We start from the raw sequence: 16,204 nt of genomic DNA, 5'->3' as shown, positions 1-16,204 counted from the left end.
TATTTGTCGCAAGTTGAATTTAGGAACTGGAAATATGTCAAAGAGAGGAATCGGCCTCTAAACTTTTGGGCTGTTCTCACCTCTCTGGGAGTGACAATAGGGCTCATTTACATCTCATTTACATAAAGCCGGTCAATTATCATTTTCTTACATGTACGTCTGGGTCTGATCTCAGTGACTGCGTTTCATTTGCTGGTTGTAGTTTGGCAATGGCGGCGGATACGAAAGTAATGGAAGCTCTTCAATCCGTCCTGGCTCGGCTCTAAATATCCAGAAATTGAAGCCTTGGAATGTGCAAGGAATGTCCCCAAGAGTTATAATAGAGTTATGATAGTTTACTTCACTCATTCAGGCACATTATATACGTCACGACCAAACGCTAGCGAACATCAGATCCAATCGTTTCAAAGGAGTTCACCCCTCCCACCTGATAACGGAGCTCAATTGTGAAGATCCAGACCCTCTGTACGAAACTAAATGAGTATGAGTTTAAGTTGAAGTTGAAGTTGAAGTTTAATGGTTTTGTACTGCCCGATATCACAACAGATTCACAACAATTTAAAGTTCAAGTGAATGAAGTATCCAGGCAAATATAATGTCCAATAAGCGTCGGCAGCAGGTGGCGACGAGCGGCGCGGGCGTCCCCCGTCCTTAGACTCTCCTGCACGGCAGGGTCTGGTATGGACCAGGCTAAACACAGCCCGGTGTTTACCCAGTATGTAAATACACACAGACAAAGTCACGCCCCGATTACACGCTCCCAAATCTCCCTAAACAAGCCGGTTTGAACCTAGAAGTTTACGCTTTTAAATATACCAATTCTACTAGCTTCTTCGTGGCTTCAACTGAACGATTCTGCAAAAATAAATGTGTTTTTTATTCTAAACTTGGGCTGCCGACTTGTGTCCCTGGTTCTAGTGATGGGTCACACATTTCAGTGGCTAAAACCCGTCGAGAAGTAACTAATAACGACCGAAACATTGAAACCTCACGCCCCACGGCTCTGTCTGACAGCAGTGTTTGCCCAGAGTTGTTTACACATTAGGGACGACGGTGACGAACAAACAACTAATGATCCGTGAGTCCCTGCAGCCCCGAGGACGTGGGCTGAGAGTCAAAAAAAAGGAAACTGCTGCCAAAAGGCGATACAAACGATCAGAGAAATGAACTGTAAATGTTAAAGTAAATGTCCCTCGAGTTGAAAATGTTCACGCCAGGTAAGAAAAGTGAGGTGTGTATTTGTTTCCGTAGAGAGAGTGGAGAAGAAGTAGATTACTGGCAAATCCATCCCAAACGCATTTTTCAGAGAATAAACAGCTTTTGTTATTGTGGACAGAAGCTTGGAGAGCGGCCAGTTGTTGCTGCTCTTTCAAAAACAAGTCAGGCTAATAAATGCTCGCAATGAAGAGAGCATCTACTCCAAATCACTGTGTTAAGATGCACTGCCTGGCCAAACAAAATAAAGTTTCAACAACAACAAGAAAGGTCACACGCTCTAATACTTTGGTTCCAGCACATTCGCTGTGACGTTGTTTCAAAAAGCTTCTGCAATGTCAACAGATCCAGCGTTCATTTTTCACTAAGATCTTGTATTGATGATGGGAGAGTGTGACCACCGCGCAAAGCCTCCTCCAGCACATCAAAAAGATTCTCACTGCGGCTAAAGCAGTACTAAGTAACTTGTTTACCTTTAGTAGTCCCTGTGGGAGTAATACAAGTGTTAATGGGATGATTGGAGGGTCTTTCATCTCCCCCTGGTGTCTCTGGCCAGAAAACCACAATTGCAACTTCGCTGCCTACGGGTCGGAGGCCCCAATACACACTAATGGAATCACAAAGAAGAAGCTAACAGGCTAACGGGCAAAGCTAACTGCGGTCTAGCACCACTTAAACAGTATTTACAGCCAAGTTTGAGTGAAAAAAATGATCTCCATTGTGTAATTGGATGAACAATATCCCTCTCTTTATATTTGTCTTTTCTTTCAGATTTTTAGGGCCTCATTTCCTAGTTATCCCGAGTGTTGTTAATTTCTGGAGATATATATTTTTACTCATGCGGTCCCTATATCTGAAGAGTTTAGTGGTGCTAGGCTAGTGTTAGGCTAGCGCATGTCTATGGTAACTAGTAGCCTGCATTAAAAACAGCCTGACCCAAGCACAGTGCACCTGAGGCAAATCAGTTAAAACACCAGACTAACCATATAAATGTCTGAAAATCCTGAAATATCCCTTTAAGTTCATTCGTTCTTTTTAATTCATAACATGGACTAGCTTAACTTTCTATCATGCAAAACCATATCGCAGTGAGTTTCCTCATCAAAAACATTCATTTGTTTTTTATAATCACCACATTTGAATGATTTTAGCGAATGGGATGTTCGGATGGGTTGCAGAAAGTTACAAAATCGTACTTTTTATGCAAATTCTCACAAGACAAGAGGCATTTTAAGCGCCGCCATTGTCTTTTACTGGCGCGAAGTGACAATTTCACAACAGCGCAAATGGAAAAGCTGCTCCTTTTGTGTTAACTTCGCAAAAACAGATTTCTTTTCCGTTTAAACACAAAATTGCCAAACTTTCCATTCACTCTCGTACCCAAGAACTGATAAACAAACACTGCAATTAGGTTTATTTTGATTGTGAGCTTTACTTGACAACTCTTTGCAGACTTTCTTCGCCACATGGGCTTCTTAATCTGCAACACGAGACCAGTGTATTGCTGTTCAGTATATATGTGTATATATACTATATATATATGGCATAATCGGAGGTTTGCTGTCACGTAAAGCTCGCACATAAACAGTGTTGAGCGTCTCGGGTTGTGGGCTGTGTAACTGCAGCCGACGCGTTTTCATAATCATCCTTTCCGGCCCATTTACCAAAGCCATCAGTGATAGGATGAGGCTGTATCGATGTATTTCTGGAACACTTCATTTTCCGCTAATGTGGAACCAATTTAGAGCTTGTTGAGTTTGATTTTCGGCAACAATCGCGGCGTCTTTTTTTTTTTTCAGAAAGTGATTACTCCCCTGCGCAGGAAGGCGCGGTTAATGAGTGACAAGCTGCAAATGTAAAGCCATAGATTAAATAGAAGATGAGTTAAGGATGTGTCGAGGATTCCTGCAATGAAAAATGCGACTTTGTTTTCTGTTTTCCCGGTGAAAAACTTTGGGGAAAAATGCTTAAAAATAAATGGAAATTTAATTTTTAAAAAAAGCATTAGGCATCACGCAGATTTATCGATACTGCTACTCCTTATCAATCCAGTACTTTAAAGGGACTATACAGAGTTTAAAAATGTTCAAACTAAGTATTTCCTCCCCCTACATGTTCCAGCCATGTCCTAATGTGTAGAATGAGCTCAGACCTGTTCACCACAACTGCCTCTAAAATCCTGTCACTCAGAAAGGTGTTAATTCGGGTCTGAATTTTCCGTCATGCACGAGCTTAATATAGAGACTGCAGTTACATGTATGACCTGAGGTGGCAGCAGTACTTTAGAAGAGTTAAAAAAAAAAGGAGAAGAAGAGGCGACACCAGGCCAGCTCGGAGACATAGTCCACCAGCGTGTCCTGGGTCTTCCACGAGGCCTTGTCCCACTAGGACATGCCTGGAACACCTCCCGCGGGAGGCGACCAGGAGGCATCCGGAACAGATGCCCGAGCCACCTCAGCTGCTCCTTTCGACGTGAAGGAGCAGCGACTCTACTCTGAGCTCCTCACCCGATCTCGGAGGGTGCGCCCAGACACCCTGCGAAGGAAACTCATTTCGGCCGCTTGTATTCGCGATCTTGTCCTTTCGGTCATTACCCAAATCTCATGACCATAGGTGAGGGTGGGAACGTAGATCGATCGGTAAATCGAGAGCTTTGCCCCGACTCAGCTCCCTCTTCACAACAGTCCGATATCGATCCGTCTATCGATCTCACGCTCCATCCGTCACTCACTCGTGAACAAGACCCCGAAATACTTAAACTCCACTTGAGGCAAGGACTCCCAACCGACCTGTAGAAGGGAAGCACCATTTTCCGGTGGAGAACCATGGCCTCAGATTCGGAGGTGCTGATCCTCATCCCGGCTGCTACACACTCGGCTGCAAACCGCCCCAGAGCAGCTCAAGGTCCTGATTCGTTGAAGCTTTACGTAGCCATAATCCTTTAAGTCTCATGAGTGTTTTGCTAAACACAGGCTGTTTGTTAGATTTGGCTGTAACTGAGCTCAGATATGTCCCTTATATCCTCGTTGTCACCCTCAGCTTGTGTCCAGTGGGTTAACGCCGGCTCGCGCTGACCCCCGTGTGCATGCGTGGGTGCGTTCGTGCCGCCGTATGCGGAAAGTCATACTCAACACACTCTTTAGTTCAGGTGTTTGTGACTGAAGAAAAGTTTGCGAGGCTCGTCTACAAGGTTGTTTTGTTTTGCTTTTCACAGCGGGTTAGCGGCAGCAGCTCAAGGGGCTTCTGAGTATAATAAGCAAGTTTTGAAAGTCTAGCACCGCGTGTCTTTACTGAACACAGCTGCAGAAGGAGGAAGATAAGATAAGATAAGATAAGATAAGGTCGCCTTTACTGATCTCACAATGTAGACTTGTTACATTCAGCTCTTAGAAACACGCAAATAGGCAGGGAATGCGTCAGTGAGAGCGAAGAGAGCCCTTTAGTCTGATTATTTGAGCAAACGCAACAGCCTCGTTAACAAGACCGTTACCGACTGATACCGGGGTTCGGTGCCGATCCCGAGCAGTTACCTTGAAAAAAACAATCTGATTACTGATCAGTTTGACTTTAACCAAACCTAAAGGCTTCTTGAGAAAAGTGTCAAAATAGCGACAAAAACGTGCTGTAAATGAGGATGAAAATGCAGCAAACATAAGCAGCAAAAGAGTGACGACAAACGCAACAAAAATGCAATAAACAAGTGACAAAAAAGAGAGGAAAAAGCAACAAAAACACGATGAAAAAATGTCAACAACGCAAGGAAAAATCTTGGCTCCGTTTTGTCTGGAACCATCGATATATTTGGGACATGGCCAGTGTTTAACTCACAGTGAGAGAGATCGTTTGTAGCTTGTCCTGCGAGCGCTTGATAAGATGCACGAGGCTGTTCACGATGCTAATGTAAAGAAGATGCTGTTCGTAGCACACCACGCCTCAGCCGGACCCTTTTTGTCTCGAAATGATGCCCTCAGGCGACCGGCAAACACGTAGCTGTTTGTACGCAAGATTCCAACAACAGGGATCTCCAACCAGTCATCAGTCGCTCGTTTTAGATCTCTCACCAAAGACTTTCTACATTTCTACATACGCTTCATGACTCACATTCGGATGCATTTTCTGCTCAACAGAATTTGCTAAGGTATTTGAACAAAAGGTATTTGAACAGCTTTGTTTGTTTTTACCTAGTGCCTTTCAACAAGAACCCAAAAACTAAAATGTGTTATTCAGGAAGACATAATGAATGTAAAAAAAAGAATTTGCTTATGTTTTTGTTAGGACATGGCTCTTTTGTATCACGTGAGAACAGATATTTGGAAATAGCCAAAGCAGACACTGGAGATAGAAGTTGTCTCAAAGAAAAGGCTTCTATTGCCGTTGTTCCTAGTTACAAAGCAGTCTAAGTGACATCAGAAAAAGAGAAGGAGTGAAGTCCAAGCCTCCGTTGACAGTTGCTAGTTCAGGTTTCGTTACAATCCTTACAATTTGAACCAACATAGTCAAGTTTAAGTATAAAAGTCATTTGGTTTTCTTTGAAATATCATCTTGTCTACTAATTCTCCTGGGTGAACTCTTCCATTGCCACATTTTACTCAAGTGTCTTTGTAGCATACTGTGAGTAGTTCTTCGACATTTTTTATTGTGTTAAAGTAGCTCGTAGACCCGAAGTCTCCTAAAAGCAAACACAGCCTTTACGTGCTCTAATGTGGACCTGCTGATCCACTTTCTCCTGTACAGCGCGTGTTGTTCAGTTCTAATATCCGCCGCAGTTGACACAAAGTCGACCTCATTCAGCGTGGCATTCAGATTTCTCTCAACCTCCGTATTCTCCGTCTTCAGGTAAGAAGAAAAGGACGCTCTGTGAGGCGGTGATAGCATAGTGTGGATCTCGTTTATTATGGCACGAATCGAAAGCGAGTCGACCGTGTTTAAGGGCAGCATTTCCTCCACAACAGTGGGTTTCAGTGGGTTTAGAGCACCAGTTGAGAACCACTGCTCTACGACATAACGCAAACGACAAACTTCCTCCATAACTTTGCCCTTAGTTACTGGACATCGTGTTTTCTAGGCCTACACTGAAAGACCAATCACTATTAGTCATTACACACTCACACACAACGGTAATTTACTTTTCATTTCTGTCTTATTAGTTTTGGAGGCTTTTCCTTTGTCCATTGTTTTTGATAATCATTGTAATTACCCGACAGAACGTTGCATAAAGCGTGGGCTGGGTGAAAAGGGCAGTGAGAGAATAACAGGAGCTAAATCATCAGGCAGAAGGAGTTTGTGGACACAGACCAGAGCAGGTTCTTTTTTTTAAACTTTTATTTAATCTGCCCCCTAGTGGCTGGAGTGAGCATTCTGGTAATTAAAAAAAAATCATAACTCCGCACAGGAATGGGCTAGAGACTTACCGTAAATTCTCTAACACTGGCCTGTATTCCATTAGTGGCCGGGTCTAACAGTGGCCGGGTTCGCGGCTGGCGGAGGCAAATTAAAGCCGGTCTCTAAAACAGGCCGGGGCTTTTATTAGAAACTATAGCGGTAGAAATATTCCCCATGTTAGGAATTTGTCTCATACTCGTGTAAATGAAAACTCACGTGCAGGAAGTAAACAAACGGGAACCCGGGCCGATGGGGGCGCTGCAGAGTGACCCTCCAGGGTTTTAATAAAGTCTCCATCGCGTCTTCAAAGCACGTCCAGCTGCTCCGTGTGCAGGTCAGTCCCACGCCTCAAAAGAACTCCTCCGATCAGCGCGAGCGTCTCGTCTTCTCTCGGGTCAGTCTCATGATCGATCACAAACACAAACGCTCCGTCTAAACCTGCCTTTTACACAAGATAACAACAAATAATCCGGTCTGCGGTAAAAACTAAACAGAAACCTGCAGTGTAATTGAAGTCAATGTTCCGCTAACAGCAACGAAACACTTCCTGTCCCGACAAAATAAAAGGCGTCAATGTTCCAGCCGCTGGGAGAGGGTTTGCAATGTTAATTAATAAATGAACCTAATATTTTAGGTGCAAATGGACACAAATCTATTTTTTCTTTGTTTTCCTGGTCGTCCGTTTTGCTCAAATAGAAATAAAGGCCTGTCCATAATTGTGGCCTGGTTCCAATAAAGGCCTGGTCCTAGATGCCCTTGAGTAAATAAAGGCCCCTGCCTATATTAGAGCATTTACGGTACTTATGAATTTATGCTCTACAAGTTCTGGGCTGGACTGAATCATCTATTTTGCCCAGGTCTGCGCAAATTCAACAAAATCATTCTGAGGGCTGCATTTGGTCCCCAGGCAGCACGTTGGGCACCCCTGCTCGAAATATTTCTTTCTTCCCTAATCACCTCTAATGTCTCAACTTAGTCTTTGACAAACTGTTCTTTTCCTTGTCTCTTCAGGTCCTGAGCGCCAACCGCCCTTCGCTGAGAACCAACTCCTTCTCCTTAACCTTCAACTCCGTGGAGGAGACCAAACCGGGCTCGGTCATCGGCACGGTCCGCCTGCCCGACCGGGACGCTCCGCTGCAGGGCGAGGTCACCTACACCCTGGTGGGGGGCACGGACCAGCGCGGGACCTTCGTGCTGGACCGCCTCACGGGAGACGTCTACCTGGCTCGGCCCCTGGACTACGAACAGGACCCGCGCTACAGCCTGCAGATCGAGGTGGACGACTTCTCCCAGAGCCCCCCCTCCAGCGCCATGGTCCACCTGGACATCGAGGTTCAGGACAGCAACGACCACGCGCCCAAGTTTCCCGAAGACCCCATCACCATCGTGGTGTCGGAGAACGCCAAAGCGGGAGCGTCGGTGTTTACGTTCCAGGCGGTTGACAAAGACGGGAGCGGCCCGAACAGCGAGCTCAGCTACTCCATCGTTCAGCAGTGGCCGAACACTCCCGGTTTACTCGAGCTGGAGCCGGACACGGGCGTTCTCCGCCTCGGGCAGGAGCTCGACCGAGAAGCCACTTCCAATTTGGTGTTGGTGGTCAAAGCGACGGACCAGGCCACGGACGTCACGCAAAGGAGGTGAGTAGAGCCGCAAATGTCTCAAAGTCATCAACTTTAAAGCAGAACTAAATAACTTTACCTTAATAAATCTTTTCCGTAGTCCCTGTGGGGGTAATACAAGTGTTAATGGGATGACTGGGGGGGTCTTTCATCTCCCCCTGGTGTCTCTGGCCAGAAAACCACAATTGCAACTTGACTGCCACCGGGTCTGAGTCACCAATACACACTAATGGAATCACGAAGAAGAATCTAGCAGGCTAACGGGCAAAGCTAACTACGGGCTAGCGCCACTTTATCAGTATTTACAGCCAAGTTTGAGTGAAAAAAATGATCTCCATTGGGTAATTGGATGAACAATATCCCTCTGTCCCTTTGTCTTTTCTGTCAGCGTAGTATTTACTCTCACGGACAAATAATGAGTAAAAAATGCTACATGCTACGACACCTGCAGTGGTGCTTATGGTCTCTAGGGTTTTACGATTTACGATTCGATTACATTTCTTTCCCTTCATTTAAAGGTGGGGCTCGGCGACCGTGAGGATCTACGTTACGGACGAGAACGACAACGCGCCGAGGTTTAGCTCCCCGACCGCGGTCAGCGTGATGGAGGACCAGCCCGTGGGCTTCGTGGCGCTCTACGTGATGGCGAGGGACCCGGACCAGGGGGAGAACGGCCGGGTGAGCTACAGCATCCAGGACGGCAACGCTGGAGGGACGTTCAGCCTCAACCCCAGCACCGGTGAGTCCATCCACACAGAGACGCGCTGAAACCTGCAGGGCGGCACGGTGGCACAGTGGTTAGCGCTCGTGCTTCACAGCTCGAAGGTCCGGGTTTGATTCCCACCAGGACGAGGCCTTCCAGTGTGTAGTTTGCATGTTCTCCCCGTGTCTGTGTAATCTCAGTGGGACTATCTGATTAAATAAAGGTCAATAATGGTTGGTGGATGTCCTTTAATACTCATTGTTTGAGTGTCATAGGGCTCTCCCCCTACAGGCACATGGGTCTCTCAACGTATCAACTTTCACCTGGAAGCCAAAAAAATAGCTAATCCTCACAACAACATGTTTAATTATTGCATTGATTCACTGTTTCTCCATAGATTTATCAAATATTGTGATCTCAAAGTGAATTTCCTCACGTTGGTGCAGCAATATCACCACATAAATTGCACGGACTTCAACATTTCTAACCTTGGATTTGGATTTTTTTTGTTCGGTTATATGTTTTTACTTCTGACGCAGGTGCTTGAAAGAATGTTTAGTTAAAGCCCCAATGCCCGACTTTGTTTTTCTTTTTGTTGGGTTGCAGCGTTTTTGTCCAATAAAAATATGTTGCCAAAGTAGTCACTTAACCTCTGAATCAACCTCTCTTTACCCCCACTTTAGTGCGGCTTTACCTAAATCTAAAAGCTCCTCGACTGTGAACACGGACTAAATGTACTAGGGCGGACTCGGGTCGACCCACAAGGCTCCAACATGTGTGAAAACGGCCTTGTATAATGGCAACATAAGAACAAGATGCTGTATATATATATATATGTTTACTTAATCTTGTCTAAGCTTGTGGCATTTGTGTCTCGGCCCCACCCCTGACTCCAATCTGTCAAAAGAAGATAACTTACTGTTCCCGTTGCCAAGCCTTTTTGTTTTTCAGCCGAGTCAAATCTGTTTTCACGCTGCAAGCTCAATCTTCTGGCCGTAAACATAAACAGCTAAACTCCCTCCCGCCTAGATCAGCATCATTTGGTAAAAAGTTGCACCATGGAGTTATTTTCAGACTCACAATCATGCAGACAACAATCCGCTCCCTGTGAAAACATGCCCCATATGAGCAGCCAATATGTTCCTGGCTCCAACTCGCAATCTGGCAACGCAAGAGCAGTGGCAACATAATAAGAAGTGAAGCACCGAGAGCACCTAATCTCATCATGTAAATCAGGAAGGCAGGCCGGGATTTTGAATTCAGAGGCGCTGAGACCGGCTGGGACCGAGCGAGGCCTTCGTGATGTGGAGATTGTGTGATTTTGGTGAAGGATTCAGTGACTCTAGAGCTGCACGATATGGAAAAAACACCCGGCATGCAATGTGTGCAATATTGCGATAACTAGGGATGCATCGATCCGATACTGGGAAAATATATGATGTTGGGAATAGAGTTCAGGATCATGATGTCACATCGCTAAGCATCATGGGATTTACAGCAATAATAAACTAATGGACTTTTTGAAATGTACAATACCAGAGTTATTGTTTGCCTCAAAACTTTTGGACACCACAGTGTGTTAGATCATTACCGGTTGTGACTCAGCAGCAAACAGAGTTATTCCACAGCGTTTTTTCTACACTTTTTACACTGTTTTTACACGGTGTTATGCTGCGTTCATGTGCACCTGAGGAATTTACAGTTACAATATGCAAATGAACCGGGTCGCGGGGGCAGCAGTCTCAGCAGAGATGCCCAGACTTCCCGATCCACACACACCTCCTCCAGCTGTTCTGACCCCGAGGCGACACCAGGCCATAGAGACATAGTCCCACCAGCGTGTCCTGGGTCTTCCACAAGGCCTCTTCCCACTAGGACATGCCTGGAACAGGAGGCATCCGAAACAGATGCCCTAGCCACCTCAGCTGCTACTTTTGACGTGAAGGAGCAGCGACTCTACTCCGAACTCCTCCCAGGTAGAACCAAGTCGCGGGGGCAGCAGTCTCAGCAGAGATGCCCAGACTTCCCGATCCACGCTCACCTCCTCCAGCTGGTCTGGGGGGACCCCGAGGCGACACCAGGCCAGCTCGGAGACATAGTCCCACCAGTGTGCCCTGGGTCTTCCTGGGTCTTGCCTGGAACAGCAGCCAGGAGGCTCCGAAACAGATGCCCTAGTCACCTCAGCTGGCTCCTTTCTACTCCGAGCTCCTCCCGGATAACTGAGCTCCTCACCCGATCTCGAAGGGTGCGCCCAGCCACCCTGCGAAAGAAACTCATTTGGGCTGCTTGGATCCGTGATCTCGTCATTTCGGTCATTCCCCAAATCCCATGACCATTGGTGAAGGTGGGAACTTAGATCGATCGGTAAATCGAGAGCTTTGCCCCCGACTCAGCTCCCTCTTCACTGCAACAGTCTCACGCTTCATCCGACCCTCACTCGTGAACAAGACCCCGAGATACTTGAACTCCTCCACTTGAGGCAAGGACTCAAGGACTCTTTCTTTCACCTAATATTGCGATATGATAAATAAAGATACATTTCCATTCAGGGCCCCCTTGTGTATTTTCTTATTTTTCCTCCCACACTAAATCAAATCCGAAAAGTCTCATGTGCCACCGACGCCTCTGCAGTTCATAAACCTCGTCATGTTCCGTCTCCATTCAGATCCTCCAATCGATGCTCAGTTTTCTCCGAGACCAATTACGCTCCCACTTATGAGCCTTTTTATGGATTTGGACCGAACACGACCCACTTGAGTTTTTAATCTGAGCGGGTGATGCACTGACATCGACGTATCTGACGCTTCCAGCTAACGGCGCGCGTGAAACAGTTATTTACCGGGATGTTGTTCTGTGCCAGCTTCGGTTTTCTGCTCCTCGGGGGTCCTCCTACATTACGCCTTATTAAGAGCCTGGATTAAGTTAAGGTTTGCCCAAAGATATCTGGAAATAACGCTCAAAAATCGACGAGAAACAGCGCAGATGTAATTTCTGATGTATTTTTCAGCATTTCAACATATTAATTTAGGCTGATGTTGAACTGAGATGAAGCTTGACAGATCGTATCAAGCCTTTGACAGAGAGATGACATAATAGGCAGAATTATCATTATGAATGTGCCTTCTCCGACAGCGGCCGCTCTCCTCTTCCTCTGATCATCGCTTCGAGATGTTTTTTTTTATGTCAACATGTTTCCTGTGTTCATGCAGCTACAGTGTTTAATTGGGGGGGAAAACAAGGTCACAAGAAAAGAAAAGTCCTCTGACATCGCTGTACACCGCGTTCTGAATTACTATGCAAATTGTATTTCAGTGTCAAAAAGGAAAAAACAAAAAAGTTTTTCAGTGAATCTCATTGATTGTATTGTGTCTCAGGGACCTTTGAATCACTGTTGTCAGGTTAAGCCCAGTTAAGGGAAAAACTACTGAAAAAGGACGTTCCACATTATTAAGCAGATCATCATTTTCAAGCAAAATGGGAAAGAAAAAGGATCTCTCTGCTGATGAAAAGCGTGAAATAGTTGAATGCCTTGGTCTAGGTATGAAAACCTTCGATATTTCACGAAAGCGTAATAATCGTACTGTTAAGAGATTTGTGGATGATTCAGAGCACACACGGGTTTGTGCAGATAAAGGCAGAATGAGGACGGTTTCTGCCAGACAATCACATCAGATTAAGAGAACAGCTGCTACAAAACAGGTATTAGAAGCTGTCTCTCGAACATCAAGGTGTAGGACCCTCCAGAGGCTGCAGTTGTGCATAAACCTTATATCCGGGCCTCCCCTAAACTGTTCATTGAAGCTGAAGAACAGAAACGACTGCAGTGGCTCAGAAATACATGAAGACTCATTTTCAAACAGTCTTGTTCACTGATGAGGCCGTGTAACCCTGGATGGTCAAATCAATGGAGTAGTGGATGGTTGGTGAATGGCCACCATGTCCCAACAAGGCTGTGGTGTCAGTTAGGAGGGGGCGGAGTCATGTTTTGGGCCAGAATCATGAAGAGAGAGCTGGTCGGCCCCTTTAGGATCCATGAACGTGTGAAAGTGACCTTTGAAAAATATGTGGAGTTTCTGACTGACCACTGACTTCTATGCTACAAAAAGAAGAGCCGTGCTTTCCCTAACAAGATCCTCTTCATGCATGACAACGCCCCATGTCCTGCTGTAAAGAATACCTCTGCATCACTGGCTGCTATGGGCATAAAAGGAGAGAAACTCATGATGTGGACCCCCTCCTCCCCTGACCTCAACCCTATTGAGAACCTTTGGAGCCTCAAGCAAAACATCTATGAGGGCGGGAGGCAGTTTTCTGAAGTGTTAGTCCAAGTCAAACATGAAAGTAAACTCATACTTTTGTTCATAATCCATTTGAAAGTTAGAAATTTCAGCTTTCCTCCTCTTCACCTGTCGTGTCTCGCCTGGAACTGAAAAACTCTGAATACAGACGGAATAAACAAACTTGGAGCTTCACCTTTCCTGACTTTTTCCTCCTCCCTCGCCGGGCAGACAGACGGAGCGCCTGCCAGATCCCCGACACGCACACGCCGTGGGTCGCATCTGTTATTGTGGACCGTACTCCCCGTGAAAGAACCTCCCGCTCGCTCGGCCTTCTGGGAACCATTAGCACGGGATCGGTTACGCCTCCCTGCTCCGTGTGTGTGTTGGGTCCACTGGGCTTTGTTGTGGTGTGGGAGACACGTGTCGGCGCCGGGTAAGAAAGTTTCTCCATGCGAGTTTTGGGCAGAAGCTACAGAGACCAGTGAGGGGGGGGGGGGGGGGGGCAACGTGGGGGTCGAGATTTTTAAAGGAGGGGCAATCTCCATTTTTGACTATTCATGAACTTAGACATCTTTTCCACAAACCTCAGCTCAAACAAAACGAAAACTCTCCTCCAGTGTCATTAAACACACATGAATCTTCCATTGTCTCGTCCAAACTAGGAGCTGTTTCTGCCAAAGAACCTGTCGATTATAAAGTCCCATGACGATTACTAAGATTGTGATTTAGATAAAATTTCAAATAATTGCCCGGCTCTATGATACACTGTCCGAACAAAATAAAAAGTAGCAATTTTCCCCCAAAAAATAATAAAAAGTGCTCTTTTGTCTGGAATTGTGGTAATAGGACGCGATTTCCAAATCGAGGCGGGGCTAACGATCGCAGCTTTAGAGAGAGCGAACCAATCAAACACAAAAGGTGGTTTTCCACATGCAGGCGCTTGTCAGTCGAATGGTTGTTTCACCCGCTTTGTCGATCTTTTCCATAACAAAGGCCAGGGCCAAACTGGTCTGACCAGGTATAGGTTTAGGGACCGAACTCTCGCTGTGGCCGAAGCGCTGACCCATGAACAGACTCTGGCCTCTGATTGGCAGCGAGAGAGTGAACAGCCCTCACTATTGACACAGCTGTTGATTTTGCTGATATTAGCATTTAGCTGCGGTTAGCGCTGCTTTAGCTGATGTTAGCATAATATTTGCATGTAGCTTACCTTCATAGTTGTGTTGTGTGTGTAGCGGTTTCTTTTCTGTTTTAATACAGCTTGGCTCCTCTGAATGATTCCATAACTCCCACCAGAGGGCAGCATTTGTCCACATTCCTCGCGGGTTGCAAAACCTTAAATGACGATCTGTACAGCGTGCTCCTCTGTGGGGGCGGTGCCCACAACAGATGCGGGTGTGTGTGGTGGAAACAGAAAGGTGTGCAGGGTCGATGCGGTCAGGTCGTGCTATGTGGAACGACAGCTATAGCGACCTACGCTTCACGTTCACATCCTCCGCCATGATTGTTTGTATCCACACGTGCAGCCGAGTAAATGTGCCGGTGAAAGTCCTCAGAGCAGCTTCTGCTGTGGCTTTAAGGACAAGTCCAGCTCATTTAAAACAGAAGAAAGGGCACTGGTAAAAGATCACTGTGTCGCCGCCGTCAGCTTCACTCTTTTGGTTACGAGAAGAGCGCTGGTGTGTTTTGTGGGAAATCCTAGCTTGAAGATGACGCACCGTTAACTCCCGCCTCCTGTACTCTGATTGGCTCTTCTTGGTTTTGCCGGTGTCAGCGAGATTCAAATCACACAATTTCAGACTGTATCTACATGGACTGATGAACATGAAGGATCAGTCTGGCTCGCTGTGGGGTTTTCAATCAGCTTCTGCAATATCAAAAGTGTTTTGTTTCCACCAGCACATCCCAAAGATTCTCTCAGCGGCCGATCCATGTGTGAAAATGATGTCTTGTGTGGCTGACCAATTTGATCTTGTTCTGCAAGACATTGTGATTAAAAAAAAGTTCACTTAAACAGGAAAAATCACAAGAATCTTTAGTTTGAAACCATGTGAGCTGCTGCTGACTGTCAGGCTGTTCGTTAATGGTTTGTGTCCTGTTTATGAGGAGACGACAGCTGTTTCGGCAAGACTTCAGTGTTTACTTTCATTCACTTCCACATCACTTACATCCTCGCATTTTATTATTTTTTTCTAAATTTGCCACTAATCTATTAATAAAGGAATAAAATGCACTCTTACCCAGAAACAGAATGTTTTTCAAAGTCAGACTGTTGGACTCCACTGTGCACCTCTAACCTTCTAACAAAATACATTTTGTAAAAGTTTTACGTTTTCTCAAAACAGCTCAAGTTTCTCCACAGTGAAAAGTTTAACCGCAGAGCCAAAGGTCAGAGGTGATTCCTGACCTGGAAGTTTTTGTCAATGGGTCAAAATGATGCACTCGGTCGTGAGCTAAGGTTAAAGAAAGAAGGAAAAATGGCGAGTGGGCGAGTGCTTAACCCCCAGCACCAGCACTGCCTCCGAACTGCCAGGTTATAGAGTTAAAGATCAATGTCCTGCAGCAAGAAATGTTTAGCTTTGGTTTTATGGCTCAAAGTCGACTCAAGTGTCACGCCGAGACTTATAATGAATGTGCCACAGAAGGTCTGCGAAATTCATTGTGATTGATTGAGAATCACAAAGGCTGCAGTTCTTTAGCCTCTTAACCCCCACCTGAGCCCAGCTGTTTCCTCTAGTTTGGCTTTGCCCGAAACTAAAAGCTTCTTGAAAAAAGCATCAAAATAGTGTCGAAATCGAGGATGAAAATGCAAAAAAGTGACTAAAAACGTGACAAAACCAAAAATGATGAAAAGGCAACAAAAACACACAAAAAAACTACAAGAACACGACAAAAATGTGACAAAGTAAAGATAACTCTTGTAGGCCTTAGCTTTTAAATGAGGCATTACACTCTTGCAGGTAAAGCCAAACTGGAGAATCTGTTAAGGCATGGGTAAGAGCTTA

At 45.7% G+C, this 16,204-nt stretch overlaps 1 protein-coding gene across 1 annotated transcript in view; it reads left to right on the top strand.

The window, feature by feature from the left end:
- LOC306975537 (protocadherin-16-like) overlaps nt 1-16,204 on the top strand; it is a 327,999-nt gene that overhangs the window by 278,854 nt on the left and 32,941 nt on the right. The window contains exons 9-10 of the mRNA XM_079573110.1: nt 7,609-8,234; nt 8,735-8,955. Coding sequence (XP_079429236.1) covers nt 7,609-8,234; nt 8,735-8,955 — 847 coding nt within the window. The remainder of the gene's footprint in view (nt 1-7,608; nt 8,235-8,734; nt 8,956-16,204) is intronic.

The sequence above is a fragment of the Gobius niger genome (assembly GCF_951799975.1).
Source record: "Gobius niger genome assembly, chromosome: 1".
NCBI classification, from domain to species: Eukaryota; Metazoa; Chordata; class Actinopteri; order Gobiiformes; family Gobiidae; genus Gobius; species Gobius niger.
The sequence above is the reverse complement of the archived record's forward strand: the minus strand, read 5'-3'. Positions and strand labels throughout refer to the sequence as shown.